The following is a 15,865-nucleotide window of genomic DNA, read 5'->3' as shown; positions in this document are numbered from 1 at the left end:
ATTTTCGAGAGAGTCAGAGAGATCATTGATGAAGACCAGAAAAAGCACGGGGCCCAGAACACTGCCTTGGGGAACTCCAGCCTGAACAGGAAGAGGAGATGAGAGAAACCCATTCAGGGCCACACGTTGACGACGACTAGAGAGGAAGTCCGCCAGCCATGCGTGGAGATTTCCATGGATACCAAAGGAGGAGAGTTTGGTGAGCAGAGCGGGGTGCCAGACCGTGTCGAAGGCACGTGATATGTCGAGGGAGACAGCTCTAATTTCCTGTTTGGCATTGAGGACCTCCATCCATTGTTGAGACAGCAGAAGCAGCATGTCCAGAGTAGAGTGACCTGGTCTGAAACCAAATTGATGATCAGAGATCAAGCCATTGGAGAAGAGGAAAGATTTCATATCCGAAGCAATGATGGATTCCATGACTTTGCTGATAATTGGGAGAAGGCTGATTGGTCTGTAGTTGCTAGGATCTGTTTTTGCACCTTTTTTGTGCAAAGCGGTGATGTTGGCTGATTTCCAAGCAGATGGCAGTTGACCTTGAGCAAAAGAGAGGGTGAAGAGAACAGAGAGAGGGTGAGATAGAGCAGCAGAGCAGGATTTTAGGACCCGTGGGCTGATGCCGTCGGGTCCAGTTGCAGAATCAGAGTCGAGGGTTGACAGAAACTTTTCCACCTTGTCAGGAGGAAAGGACACGGAGTCCAGGAGCAGCAGGGTACGACTGGGTATGGTGGGTACAGAGAGGGATGGGTTTGGGACACAAGATTTAGAGGCAAACACAGAGTTGAGGCATTCAGCTTTTTCACGTGCGGAGTCAGCTGTGTAGCCGTTTGAGGTAAGGGAGGGGATGGAGGGGGAACAAACACCAGAAACGGATTTGACCAGACGCCACCAGGATTTGGAAGAGGGAGACAGATAAGAGAGTTCGGTCTTGAGAACGGAGAGATATTGTTTCCTGGCTCTCCTGAGGGTGGACACACACTTGTTTCGGGCTTTGTGAAAGGAAATGAGATTTCCTTCCGTTGGATTTGCTTTCCAGGAGACGAAGGCAAGTTGTTTCTGGGCAACAGCCTCACCACAAGATTCCGTGTACCATGGACGGGAGGAAGGGTATGACAACTGAAGACGAGATGGGATAAATCTGTGCATGAGAGAGAGCAATTTACTTTGGAAGAATTCCCAGGATGAGTTGATGTCAGAGGTGGTAGAGATGGGAGACCAGTCCAGATGATTGATGGCTGCTTGAAGACCGTGCCAGTTGGCCTGAGTGAAATGCCAGACTCGTCGACGCTGAGCAGGCTCCCTGAGGATGGTCAGAGAGATGTCCACTTTAACAAGGACATGATCAGATGATCCGATCGGAGCAGAAGAAGAGCAGCAGACATTTTCAGGGAAGTTAGTCATAACCAAGTCCAGAAGAGAAGATGTTCCGTTGACTGAGATCCGGGTCGGGAAATTGACAGATTGTGTCAGTCCCAGTGAGTCGCAGAAGTCCTTTGCTATGTGGTTCTATAAACCAATTCCCATTGCCCATACTGTGGTGCTCTCCCAATTTTGGGGTCTCACTCCCCCCATTTTTCCATCTGTGCCCTCGCACAATTTCGGGGCTGGGTCGTGTGGCTCTCCCAGCAGGTCTACTTACCTGCGCACCTCCGCCACTGAACGTCGCCACCCGAGCTTGCCTAGCTCCTGGCGACTACCTAACCTGGGAAGGCCCTCCCTGGCACTTACCCCCTCTATGCCCACCTCGGCATCGGGCAACCCGGGTCCTTCCCATGGATCCTCGAGCCCCACTGAACTCTACACAACTCGACCTGGCTCCCAGAGCCTACCTGCGGCCTCACCTGGCCGACAGACTACCAGTGGCGGAGTGCTCATTTAATCATACGTACCAATTAAGCCACTCGCCCGGCCATTCCACTTCACTTCTGCACCCCTCTAAGCACTTCTTTGCAACTACTCGCACCACAGATGTCAATAACCAAACAATTTACCTACTCCCTCTACCTAACTTTAAACTACCCTCCCCGGGTATTCATGAAGGGGTCCATCTTCCCCCATCCACTCCTTCACACCATACACTCCACGCCACGTATTCCACACAACTCACTCCACACCATTTATTCACTTGCACGCCATGCAAGTCAATCACTCAATACACTTACACTTGTCCACAATACTCTACTCATACACTTTCAGACACACACACACACATCATTCACGAGCATTGCCTCATTTGCTCACCAGCACCACAAGGACTTCCATTCACAATGCCTCATTTCTGCCTAAACCTCAAGCTCATACACAGCATCATCTGACTATCTCCTTCCCTCTAATACTAGTGCTCTCCCCGTCTTCCCTTTACACGAAGCACAACCCTCGTCGTTATCATCCACCTAATCTCTCTACGTCCCCGCTACTTGTATAATGTCGCTACTGAAATCTCAAGTCTCCTATGGTCATCTTTCTAAATCCTATCAATTATCCTAACCCGCCCTCGGCGAACTTACACTGCCAAACCCCATAAAACTATAGCTCCTTCGCCCCAAAAATGAATGGTACAACTACCACCCCTATCACTACCACTACTAGTCCACTGTACTTGAGCCTTGTAGGGTGCGGTAATGCATTTTCACAGCTCGGCTTCGAAAATCCGAGCAATGCATGCGATGGTCAGTCTCCTGTTGGTTGGGTCCGTCCGGCATTTTGGATTCTGGGGAGGAGGCATACTCAGGCCGAGGTTCCAGGCGCCATCCCGGTGCGGAGCCTTTCGGTCTCCTGCCCGATGACCCAATCTCCCCCGGTCGGAGCACCGTGCCCGCCAGGGGGCAAAGGTCCGACCTGGCCTTTCTCCCCTGGAACCGTGCCGTTCGCCTTGCCCGCGAAGGCGCGGCACCGACCCTACAGGGCAGAGCCCGGCCCGAATCGTGCACGGCGCTCCTTGCAAGAGCGCCGTGGCAACGATCCCCGCCGGCCCCCGCAGCACACAAAGAACACCACGCCCCGGGAGCTCGCATCGGCTATACGTCGGCTTAAGTGCTGCCCCGGTCGGCGTCGATGCTCGAGTCACATTCTCACATCCACCCGCGACTCTTCCCATACTCACAAAACGCGGTGCTCCAGCGCCTCCCATACACCCCATGCATTCTTCTACTGCACTCTCTCTCCGTGCATACCACCCAGGCGCACTCATGCCGTTCACACACTTCAGTACGCACTCCCTTACCGCACAACCAGGCGCACACGCGCTTTCCACACACTCTGTTGTGCACTCTTCTCACGCACATTCCTGCGCACACTCCCTCGTTACGTACTCCGTAACACTCATGGGTGTGCACTCTTGCATCCACCCACTCAGCGCACACCTACCCACGGGTGTGCAATCCCCTGCTGCACACCCAATCACACGCTCCGGTGTGCATCCCCGCACACTCTCCACAACCAACTCACATCCCGTGTCGCACTCTTTCTCACGCATACACTCCATTGTGCATTCTCCCTCACTTTCACACTCTGTTGTTACACACCCGCGATTCGGTGCACATTTTTTTCTTACACGCGCGCCATTCGCTCTCACACAGCGCACCACGGACCTCCTACGAGCGCCCGGGTGCCGCCGGGATCCCAAGCGCGCGAAAAATCCTTTCGCGCCAAACCTTTTCGCACCATATACAATCCTGCTACCTTCGGGATCCTCCTTTCCACACGCAGCTGCAGACTTTCATTTGGGTTAGGAAGTACGGCATCATGATGCGAACACAGACTTTGCACATATTCCATTTCCTACTTCCGCGAATGCTCTTCTAAGTCCGCCGTTTCTTCAACCCCAATTCCACCATAATTATTTCATGCTCTTTTTCCTCGACGACCGCTGGCGCTAATAAAATTTTCCCTTCTACTTCGGCGGTCGTCGGCTTTTCCATGCCCCGTGTCACGATTTCTACCCCGGTTCACCCGGCTGTGCTTTGCTCAACCTCGCTTTCCCCGCGCTTCTCAAATCGCGCTACCCCGTCGCATACCCGTGTGCCTTTCCTGCTCGACCTGCGGTCTATGTCCTTTCCCAATGCTTTTATTTCACACCTGGCTTCCTCCCTCGCTAACCCCTCGTTTATTCCCCTGGCTTGGCCACCCACGTCCTTCAACTGGCCCCCTAATTTGCTTTCGAATCCCCCCAATTTGCTTTCTAATTGCTCCCCCATTCTATTTTCCAAATTACTTAACCCATCTTTCCTTTGCGCATCCATCTCAATTTTCAATCCCCCAATTTGGTTTCCCATATCATTTCGCAATCCCCCAATTTGGTTTCCTATATCATTTCGCAATCCCCCAATTTGGTTTCCCATATAATTTCTCAATCCCCCAATTTGGTTTCCCAATTTATTCATTTCCCTGCTGGATTTGTCAGCCATCTTTTCCATATACCCCATCATTTGCGCCATGAAAAGGTCCAGGCTCCCTGGTGCTGCGGGCTCGGCTCTCGCTGCCACGTGCGAGGCGCCGCCATTTTGTTCCTCTGCCACCCCTACTGCTGCATCCTCATTAATTTCCTCCTCAGTCTCTCCCAATTGTCTCACTTCTTCCCGGGGGTCCTGGATTGACTCTAACCCTTCCTCCTCTTCTACCCCCACTGGCATCCGATCGCCTTGGCTATCCATGGCATGACTCAAATTTGGGTGTTAATAAAATTTCGGCCACTCGTAATTTTGACCAAATTTGTTCACAAGCTAAAAAAAATTTGGTTCGGGTCCAAATCCCACTCCCAGACACCAATTGTTGCGGATCGCAGACGTCGGCTCTCCCCTTATCAAGAGGGAGTTAATCCCCTTGTCTTTTATCTGGCCGACGCGATCCTGGAAGTTATAACGTTCCTTCCGGTCGGTGGTAAATAGGGTTGTTGGTCGAGTTGTAGTCCTATTACCTAAGTACTACCACCGACCCTGAAGCAAGGGAATAGCTCCCGCTCGAATCACGGATATGGTTGGAATATTGCAGAGCGGATAGCAATCCGCGATCCGAGCTGTTAACCGAGACTAGACCCGATTCTAAGCGGTTCCTAATCGTGCCCGGAGAAAAGACTAGGACGATCGAATTAAGGAGAAACCAGAAAGAACAGGGCAATTTATTTCAAATGTACAAAGACGAAGCGGAAACGAAAGAATGTACAAGAAAGAAAGAGGAAGGAAAAGTACACAGGACAGCCTTAGACAGTCTTATTCTATTCCCCAGACAAGCGGGCCCATCTCACACACAGACACTCACACGGGGATTGCAGATGAACAGGTTGATGGTCACCAGCGTGTCCAGGGATGGCCTCCATGCAGCTCTCTCTCTCCGGTCCCCAGCTCGTACCGTGAAGATGGATTCCAATAGCAGAGAGGAGTTCGTATGGTGTCGTTGGGACGCACGTCGCACGGGGCTACTTGCGTGGCGAACGGTAGGGGAGGGCTCCGGCGGTTAATCACTCGCAGGCTATTACCACGTTTTATCCACGTGGCTGGAATATTCGGTATCGGCTGACTTGGCTGTAGCCGCGTACGTAATAAACGAATACCGTTCCAAGCCTCGAAACGCCAATACAATCAAGGGCTCTCAATGCACTCGCCGTAAAAGTCCTCTTGCCGAAGCGTGAATTGTCCAAGTCCTCCCCGCACAGTCCTCCCCGCACAGTCCTCCAATTCCTCCCCGCACAGTCCTGTTCAAGGGCTTTGCGTGCGCGCTTTTATAAGCCAAGCCAGCGAACGCTCTCGAAGCCCAAAGCCACGCCTGTCAGGCGATCCCACTCCAGCCCTGGTTGGCTGGTTATGGCTTACTGGCCCCGCCCTGATGACTGGTTGACATGGCCGCACCTTCATCCTGGCGCTCCGCCCCCTTTTCGGGCCTTACCTCGTGGGTTTCTGGGCTGGTTTGGGCGGAAGCCCAGCGAGGTGGCGAACGCTGCTGACAAAGGCGCATAACAACTTGGGAAGGGCCATGGGGCACAGACTGGAGTGCGCTTAATGGCGTCGATAAAGGGAGGCTGCAAAATGAACGGAAGGGCCTACTCTTATTTGATTGACGCAACGCAGATGCAACTATTGGAAAATGGCCTTATCTAAACACAGACTATGAAATAACTGACGTCCTATGGTGACCTACGTGTTGCTTGTGGCCTATCTATGGGGTGCTACCTTTAACCTTTAATGATGTTATTATTTACAAGTGTGGGTTCTCAAAACCGCAACAATATATATATATATATACAGTATATATATTTATATATATATATATATATTGTCGCGCAACTGCCGAAATTAATATCTGGCGGTCGCGGATGCCCATCACGAAGGCTTTACCTCCAAGGCGGAAACTCGATGGCGGATTCCAAAATCGAAAACCCCTAAGCCCGCGGAATGGAGGAAAGCGGCGCAACTCCCCGCAACCTTAACTGTGAAATCAACCACCCAGTAAACTGCGTTCAGGTATTTGTACAAAAAGTAATATAAGGGTTTATTCAATGAAGGCAGGGACAGGAAAAGCACGCGTCGGTAAATCTAATATCCTAATCAGGACGTCCCCACTCACACTTCAGATACAAACGAGGGGCTGCGAACTAAAGAAAAGAAACACGTTCGTTGTGTGAAATGTAAATCGCGGATGCGGCCTTATCTCGTCTTGTCGTCTTGTCTGTCCAATCTCCGCTGCACACCATGAGGTCTCTTGCTCCAGCGCCCCAGCACCGCGAAGGCCCGGGCCAGCGCCCACTCCAGGCTCCTCGTCGAGCCCCACGAGGTCCGTGCACCAAAGGTCCAACGCAGGGCTGCACGAAGCAAGCAAACTCCACTCGGGCTTGGACTCACAAGCCAACTCTCAAGCCAACCAGGGCCAGGACTCTCTCAACTCGGGATCGCACCGGGACTGTACTCAACTCAATGCCAACTCCACTGGCCTGCACTGCGCACAAACTCAGGATCAGATCTGACTGAACTGCTTGTGACTCATGGGCTGCGCGACTCTCCACTACTCAACTGCCTGTAATGGCGTCCGGCCCCCGTTAATATCCCCGGCCGGTGACGTCAGCATTGGCGCACTGCTCTGCAAATCAGAGCCTCCACCGACTCGCCGGCTCGTCCAGTGGCACGCCCACTGCGTCACTCTCACTCTCGTCCTCTGTTCCTTGTGTTATAGCACGTGCTATGCGAGGCGGTTAGGCCTCTCGGAGGTGCAAATGGTGGCAGCTATTATCGGCGGTATCCGAGCCCGATTTCTTCCTCAGTCATGTCAGGGGGGAAGGGCGTCATTAATGTTGTACTAAAGGTCCTCACTTGTGTCTATGTGGTCTGCAGTGCCATAAGGGACAAAGGTTTGACTACCAGGTGAGACATACAAGGGCTCTACTCATTAACCCCTACACTACCTATCACCCGAATCTCCTGGTAGATCCACAGTTATACACCTTGACCGACAAAACGCCTAAACACACAGAACTTATTACAGGTAGATTCCCTATCGTGACAGTCGAAGCATGTTACCTACTCGGATCTACTCTGCTCTACATATATCACAACCCAAATTCGTAACTATATATATATATATATATATATATATATATATATATATATATATATATATATATATATATATATATATATATATATATATATATATATATATATATATAGATATATATAGATATATATAGATATATATATATATATATATAATTATATATATATATATATATATATATATATATATATATATATATATAGATATATATAGATATATATATATATATAAAGTCGACTTTGACTCTTACCACCGTCCTACCTTCCTACGGTTTAACTCACTTCCCACAGCCCTCCTGATTTATTTCATAGGTTAATTAAGTGTGAGACTGAGACAGTAAGTGTTAAGACTGGAATGGTAGCGCCTGCAGTGAAACTTGCAGGAGCTACGGTTCCAGGGGGAGGGCTGTGTTATGTCGGGTGAGGTAGTGATATGTAGAGCCAAATAGATCTGTGTAGGTAACGTGCTCTAATTTCAGCTTTGGCCTCCAGCATTTTCAGGTTTGGACTCCCGCATAACGTTATTTTCCCGGGTGCCGCACAAACGGCTGCACCGATCACTGCACGGCTGCACCGATCGTACTCGGTGACCTCGGACAAAGACCTTTTATAAGGACATGGGTTGAATCCCTGCTTGAAAGAATGCCAACCCCCCCCCCCCCCCCCCCCCCCCGCTATCATGGTCGTCTCTCCAACTCACAATCCCATGAGATATGTGGAAAGGACGACCCAAAACCAATTATCTTCTTTTTAATTCGTATATAAACATCATTAAAAGTAAATGATGACCTCGGCCAAAGTTCAAATGATGTGAGTTTAATCTCTACATGAGAGAATTCCACATAGCTATTTGGGCGGTGTATACGCTAACAGATCGCTGTCTCCATCGATCTTGCCAAGGCCGTAACACCTATCGGCTCAAAATCCTTTTAACTGTTGATTGGTAGTTTTTACAATGAAGGAAACATATCGGGAGTACATACGACATAGCGATTGTGAATGTGACAGCTCTGAGGCGTCTTTCGCTTCGCATCGCAGTAACGGTGAGCACCAATATGGCGGCTGTAAGATTAAAATCTGGCTTCAAGCCCCCTCACCACCAAAGCCTTCAACCAGACATATTAACACTCTCCTCCACCTTCATTCCTGTTCTTCAAAGTAAAGCGGTAAAAATTGTTGTATCGCCATTATATATGGCGAGCAACGGTACCCTCCCTAAGGGCGGGGCTCCAATTTGGAGGCGCGATTTATTTAAACATCCGTTAAATATCACACGCAAATCATCAAAATCTAAACAGTATTTTTAGAATGTCAATAAAAAAAACCACATCACTGTTCATATCGGTAAATATTATTCCATCGTGTTTAAAATCGTGATATCAACTGTACGCATTACTTTAGGAAAAAAAAATCGAATGATATGTCAAAACTTTATGTCAAAAGGAACTTTTATCAGCAATGTCGTCTATCCTGAAGTTCTAAGCTGAAGAAGAGGTACAAAATCATTAAAAAAAAATTCCCTAAAGAAAAGCGTACAGTTGATTTCACGATTTGAAACACGATGGAATAATATTTACCGATATGAACAGTGATGTCGCATTTATTGAAATTCTAAAGATTGAAGGAGCCGGGGCTCCCACGTCGATCGGAAGAATGGACGCGACAAAAAGCTAGAATTCATCTGAGTTGCTTTAATGAAATCAAACACTCAGGCACTCTGAAAAACCGTTTATCAGTCAGCAATATATATCTACTCCGCCAGGGGGTTTGCCCAGGCCCGGCGCCAGGGGGCGTGGCCCAGCGTCCTGGCTGCGGCCTGGCAAGTTGAGCGCGGGCCTGGGCGTCCTGGACGAGCCCGGCATGGTGATCGCTCCGCGTCCTTGATAGGTGCAAGGCGATTGTGAAAACTCAGCGGCAGCCACAACACACGTCCCCCCAGAATCGACTTGCACCGGCAGGGTCAATTTGAGGGGGGTCCTGATGACCCGGCCGAACGACCCCTGGCGGGTCGTGGGAGGGGGTCCGGTGAGGTGGTGGGCGGTCGAGTGGGGGGCACCGTGGACGGGGGACGGCCTCGCCGCGGCGGAAAGGCCACCCGTGGTGGGTGGTCGACGTCCACGTGAGCCGGCTTGAGGCGGTCCACAGCAATCCGGTCCGACCTGCCGCCGATGTCGATGACGAACGACTTGTCGTCCCGTCGCAGCACCCGGAAGGGCCCGTCGTACGGCGGCTGGAGTGGCCACCGATGTGCGTCGTGACGCACAAAAACATACTCCGCTGTGCGGAGTGCTGGGGGGACGTAGGACTGGGGGTCACCGTGGTGGGATGTTGGCACGGGGGCAAACCGTCGGGCGGCCTCCTGGAGGTCCGAGCGCTGGTGAGCTGCGGACCAGGGACTGGTAGCGTCGGGCACAAATTCGCCCGGGACGCGTAGCACCTGGCCATAGACAAGCTCGGCGGTGGATGCCTGGAGGTCCTCCTTGGGGGCCGTGCGAAGGCCCAAAAGGACCCACGGCAGCCGGTCGGCCCACCCGACGTCTTGAAGGCCGGCCATGAGCGCGGCCTTCATGGAGCGGTGGAATCGCTCGCACAACCCGTTTGCTTGGGGGTGGTAGGCCGTAGTACGGTGGAGCTTGATCCCCAGGTTGCGGGCGACCGCGCCCCACAGCTCGGAGGTGAACTGTGGACCGCGGTCTGACGAGATGTCCGCCGGTGCGCCGAAGCGGGCGACCCAGGTGGCGATGAAAGCCTGCGCCACGTCGGCGGTGGTGGTGGAGACGAGGGGAACGGCCTCCGGCCACCTGGTGGTCCTGTCCACCATGGTGAGCAGGTGTGTGAACCCCCGTGACGGGGGGAGGGGGCCCACCAGATCCACGTTGACGTGGTCGAAACGTCGTTCGGGCACGGTGAAAGGTGCCAGCGGGGCCTGGGTGTGTCGGTGGACCTTGGCCCGTTGGCAGGCCGTGCAGGCGCTGGTCCAATCGCGGACGTCCCGACGAAGGCCGTGCCAGACGAAACGCGCCGACACCAGCTTCTGGGAAGCTTTCCGGCCCGGGTGGGAAAGGCCGTGGAGGGAGGCGAAGATGCGGCGTTGCCAGGCGACGGGCACAATGGGGCGAGGCTGGCCTTGGGAGACGTCGCAGAGCAGGACAGTGTCCGCGCAGGGGATGTCGGCCAGGCGGAGGCCCGTGTCCGCCGCCCGGAGGGCTTGCACCGTGGTGTCGGTGGTTTGGTCCGCCGCCATAAGCGCAAAATCCACGCCCAGGTGGACCGCGTTCGCGCTGGCCCGGGAAAGACAGTCGGCCACGGCGTTGTTTTTGCCGGCGACGTGCCGGATGTCCGTGGTAAACTCCGACACGGCGGAGAGGTGGCGCTGTTGGCGGGCCGACCATGGCTCCGTGACCTTGGCCATGGCGTAAACCAACGGCTTGTGGTCGACGAACGCCGTGAAAGGTCGGCCCTCCAGGAGGTGGCGGAAATGGCGGACGGCCAGGTGTAGACCGAGGAGCTCCCGGTCAAACGTGCTGTATTTGAGCTCGTTCGGCCGGAGCTGCCGGCTGAAAAAAGCGAGTGGCTGCCAAACCCCGTTCACCCATTGCTCATGTACGGCGCCCACCGCGTAGTCGGAGGCATCCGTGGTGAGGGCGATGGGAGCGTTGAGCACCGGGTGAGCGAGCAGTGTTGCGTCGGCGAGGGCCCGCTTTGAGCCTTGGAAGGCCGCATCCATTGCTGCGGACCAGGCGATGTCGTGCTTGGCCGGCATGCCCCGGAGGGCTTCGTAGAGGGGCCGCATGAGCTGAGCAGCGCGGGGCACGAAGCGGTGATAAAAATTCACCATTCCCAGGAATTCCTGCAGGGCCTTTATGGTGCGGGGACGCGGGAACGTGGTGATGGCCTCGACCTTGGTTGGCAGCGGCACGGCCCCGTTCTTGGTGATGTGATGGCCCAAAAAATCAACGGCCGTCGTGCCGAAGTGGCATTTGGCCGGGTTGACGATGAGGCCGTGCTCGCTGAGGGGCTCGAACAGCGTCCGGAGGTGGAGGAGGTGCTCGGCCCGGGACGTGCTGGCGACGAGGATGTCGTCCAGGTAAACGAAAAGGAACGGCAGGTCACGCAGCACGCCGTCCATCAAGCGCTGGAACGCCTGAGCTGCGTTCTTGAGACCAAACGGCATCCGCAAGAATTCGAATAAGCCGAACGGCGTGATGACTGCCGTTTTAGGGACGTCGGCCGCCCTGACAGGTACCTGGTGATATCCCCGTATGAGGTCAATTTTCGAAAAAATGACCCGTCCCGCCAGACGGGCGGAGAAGTCTTGGATATGCGGGATCGGGTACCTGTCGGGGGTGGTAGCGTCATTGAGACGGCGGTAGTCGCCACACGGGCGCCATCCACCCCCCGGCTTTGGCACGATGTGCAGTGGCGAGGCCCACGCGCTATCGGAGCGCCGCACGATGCCGAGGTGCTCCAACGCGTCGAATTCGGCCTTCGCTACGGCGAGCTTGGCTGGGTCGAGGCGGCGGGCCCTGGCGTAGACCGGCGGGCCCGTGGTTGGTATGTGGTGCTCGATCCCATGCCGTACTGCGACGGCCGAAAACGTCGGCCGCGTGAGGGCCGGGAACTCCGTGAGCAGGCGAGCAAACTCGTTCGCCGCCGGACGGCGCATGCCAGCTCGGTCGGCGCGGAGCTGCTCCAATGTGCATACCAGGGAGCTGAAGGTTTCAGCGTTGATTAAACGACGCCGTTGGACGTCCACCAGCAGTCCGTGTGCGCAGAGGAAGTCGGCGCCTAGCAGAGCCACGGGCACGTTGGCGGTTACAAACGTCAAGCAAAGCGTTGGCCGCCCGAAGCAGAGGGTGACGTTGCGCGGGCTGAAGGTGCGGATAGTCGATCCATTGGCCGCAACTAAGGAGGGGCCGCAAACCGCGGATTGCCTGTCCTGGTCAGAGGCGGTATGACGCTCAGTTGGGCGCCGGTGTCGCACAGGAAGCGCCGTCCGGACGCTTTAATCCGTGATGAACAGTAAGTTGCCCGTGTGGCCGGCGCTCATGGCTGGTAATGAACGCCGGCCCGGCCGTTTCCCGCCTGCCGAAGGTGCACGGGGGTCGGCATGTCCGGGCCTTCTGTCCGAACCTGGCATGATAGTAACACCACGCTTGGTCAGGTGGAGGCCTCGGTCGTCGTGCCGGAGGTGGTCGGCTCGGTAGAGCGGCCGCCAATGGCGTCGGCAGTTCGGCCGTCGACCGTGCCGGGTGCTCGGCGCCCTGGGTGTTGCGTCGGACGGCGGTGGGTTCCCATGTCGCCGCTACGATGCGCTGTCCTGCGGCGGAGATCTTGTCGGCTTCTCTGGCAAGGGCCCGGGGATCTGTGATCGTCGTGCTTGCCAGGGCGAGGCGTACCGGGTTAGGCAGCTGACGGAAGAACAGCTCCCGGAACAGGAATGCCGGAGAGTGCTCGCCGAGCAGTGAAAGCATGTAGTCCATGCGCTCGGAAGGGCGCGTGTCGCCGAGCTCAGGCAGATCGAGCAGGCGCCGTGCGCGTTCCGCCGATGGGAGGGCGAAAGCATCGAGGAGCAGCTTCTTAATCGCGCCGTATTTGTCAGCGGCTGGCGGGCTTTCGAGGAGGCTCAGGGCGCGGGCCGCGGTAACCGACCCGAGCGCAGCTACCACATGGTGGAAGCGGGTGTCGTCGGCCGTGATGCCTCGCAGGGCGAACAGGGACTCCGCCTGTGCGAACCAAACCGCCGCGTGAGCCTCCCAGAAGGTAGGCAGTTTAAGGGCGACTGCCGTGTCCATGTCGATAGGTCACCAATGAAGGAGCCGGGGCTCCCACGTCGATCGGAAGAATGGACGCGACAAAAAGCTAGAATTAATCTGAGTTGCTTTAATGAAATCAAACACTCAGGCACTCTGAAAAACCGTTTATCAGTCAGCAATATATATCTACTCCGCCAGGGGGTTTGCCCAGGCCCGGCGCCAGGGGGCGTGGCCCAGCGTCCTGGCTGCGGCCTGGCAAGTTGAGCGCGGGCCTGGGCGTCCTGGACGAGCCCGGCATGGTGATCGCTCCGCGTCCTTGATAGGTGCAAGGCGATTGTGAAAACTCAGCGGCAGCCGCTACAAGATACTGTTTAGATTTTGATGATTTGCGTGTGATATGATTTAACGGATGTTTATATGAATCGTTTAAAATAAAAAGCCTTCAATTTCTGATATTTTACCTTTTCATTTGGGCCTCCCAATTGAAGCCCCGCCCACAGTGCTAGCTAGTATATATAAATAAGCGGAAGCTTCCAGGGAGTATGCCATCCTGATAAGGGTAAATTAGCCCAAAATCTGGATAGGCGGCTCCGATTGATGTTTACCAATGATCATTATCAAGAATCTCCAAGCTTTTGAGTGGCCGGTATGAAACTTCCGGGGAAGAAGCGACGCATTAGTGTGCGCATATGCAGGATTTTATATCCATTGGAGATTGAATGGGAGTGCTCATCACACTCCACATATTTTTTGATACTAGGGCGTGCCCGGACGTGGGTGCAAAAAAACATGCGTGCAAACAACAACAACAAAAAAAAACTTTGAAACCACGTGGCAGTAACGACCACAGAACCCCCCCCCCCCTCTATTTACATGAAATGGTTTGGTCCATTCGCAAAGCCAAAGTGAACGGCTTGCGAGTACGGTAGAACCCCCCCCCCCCCTCTATTTACATGAAATGGTTTGGTCCATTCGCAAAGCCAAAGCGAACGGCTTGCGAGTACGGTGACCATACCTTGGGAACCACTTGTCCGATTAATTTCAAACCTTGAAAAGGCACATCCTCGGGTCCCCAGCAATATACCTGGCAAGTTTCAAGTATATCGGACCCGTGGTTGTCGAGAAACAGCGGTCACAGACAAACACACAGACACACACACATACACACAGAGATTACTGGAATTATAGATAGATGTATGTATGTATATACGAGGATATGCATCTATTGATTTATTTACCAGTATTGAACTCGTTCATACTTGCTGACATTCCTCCTTTCCCTCTCCACTTTCACAGCTGCAAGCCGGATAAAGTGTCATTGACCATCGAGAAGCAAAGCAGGCTGGCCGAATTGTGCAAACGCCTGCCCTGATGTCAGTCTTGCCTCGAGTATCGCATGAAACATGGTCTTCAGATTTTGCCCAACAGTTGCTCAAAGTACCAGGAGCCAAAAGCTACATCCAAGATATGCTAAATCTCTGAAGTTACCTTGATGGAAATTATAGATCACAGTGAATAGAAAGTGGATATCGGCAAACTTGATTACGAGAGATACTTACTGTTGTCGATTATCCACAGCATCTCCAGAAATTAATGGAGCTTTGACTATCTTGATAATTCTCTCGACTTTGTTGAAAATGTACTTGGTATCCAACTTCTGCATTTTATGTCTCTGTTGTGATTTTAACAGAACAATTTTACATACGTATCCTGGCAATGTCTGTCAGCTTTGTATTTCAACCAAATAATTTCCATTCCATTTATTTTAAATGTATATAAAAAGTTGGCTGAAGGAGCTGTTTGACTTGAACGTGTATTTGTGTTGGATATATATATATATATATATATATATATATATATATATATATATATATATATATATATATATATATATATATATATATATATATATATATATATATACACATACATACATACATACATACATACATACATACATACATACATACATACATACATACATACATACAGTCACGTGAAAAAGTAGGTACACCCCATGTAAAGTTTTGACTTTTTCAACATATTTCAACATACAGCTATTTGATCTTCATTTCAACAATATTGATAGATAAAGGTGATATAATATAACAAATATCATGAAACATTTACATTTTGTAGTCCATTGTATAATTTAAATAAACATAAATGCAAATTTCGCATGTGGAAAAAGTAAGTACACCCTTGGCTCTAATAGGTGGTATTGCCCCCTTTGGCAGAAACAACCTCAAGTAGGCATTTCTTATAACTGTCTACCAGTCTCTGACATCGACTGGGCGAAATTTTTGCCCACTCCACCATGCAGAATTATTTGAGCTGTGCGATGTTTGAGGGGTTTCTTGCATGCACAGCTCGTTTCAAATCCCCCTACAACATCTCGATGGGATTTAGATCCAGGATTTGACTTGGCCATTCCAGAACCCTCCATTTCTTTCTTTTCAGCCATTCCTTGGTGGATTTACTGGTATGTTTAGGGTCATTGTCATGTTGCAAGGTCCACCTGCGGTTGAGCTTCAACTTTCCGACAGATGGCCTCACATTATCCTCAAG

General features: G+C 52.4%; 1 protein-coding gene across 4 annotated transcripts in view; it reads left to right on the top strand.

Annotated features, from left to right (window-relative positions):
* The window catches only part of SPG11 (SPG11 vesicle trafficking associated, spatacsin), a 251,910-nt gene extending 236,818 nt beyond the window's left edge, over positions 1-15,092 (top strand). For all 4 annotated transcript variants that reach the window (XM_078772351.1, XM_078772350.1, XM_078772348.1 and 1 more), the window contains one exon: positions 14,594-15,092. In XM_078772351.1, the coding sequence (XP_078628477.1) occupies positions 14,594-14,608 (15 nt within the window). In that variant the 3' untranslated portion in view covers positions 14,609-15,092. The remainder of the gene's footprint in view (positions 1-14,593) is intronic.
* The last annotated feature ends 773 nt before the right edge of the window (positions 15,093-15,865 follow it).

This window comes from Myxine glutinosa, chromosome 2 (genome assembly GCF_964187855.1).
Source record: "Myxine glutinosa chromosome 2, kmMyxGlut1.1, whole genome shotgun sequence".
NCBI classification, from domain to species: Eukaryota; Metazoa; Chordata; class Myxini; order Myxiniformes; family Myxinidae; genus Myxine; species Myxine glutinosa.
Note: the sequence above shows the minus strand (reverse complement) of the source record. Positions and strands in the feature narration are given on the sequence as shown.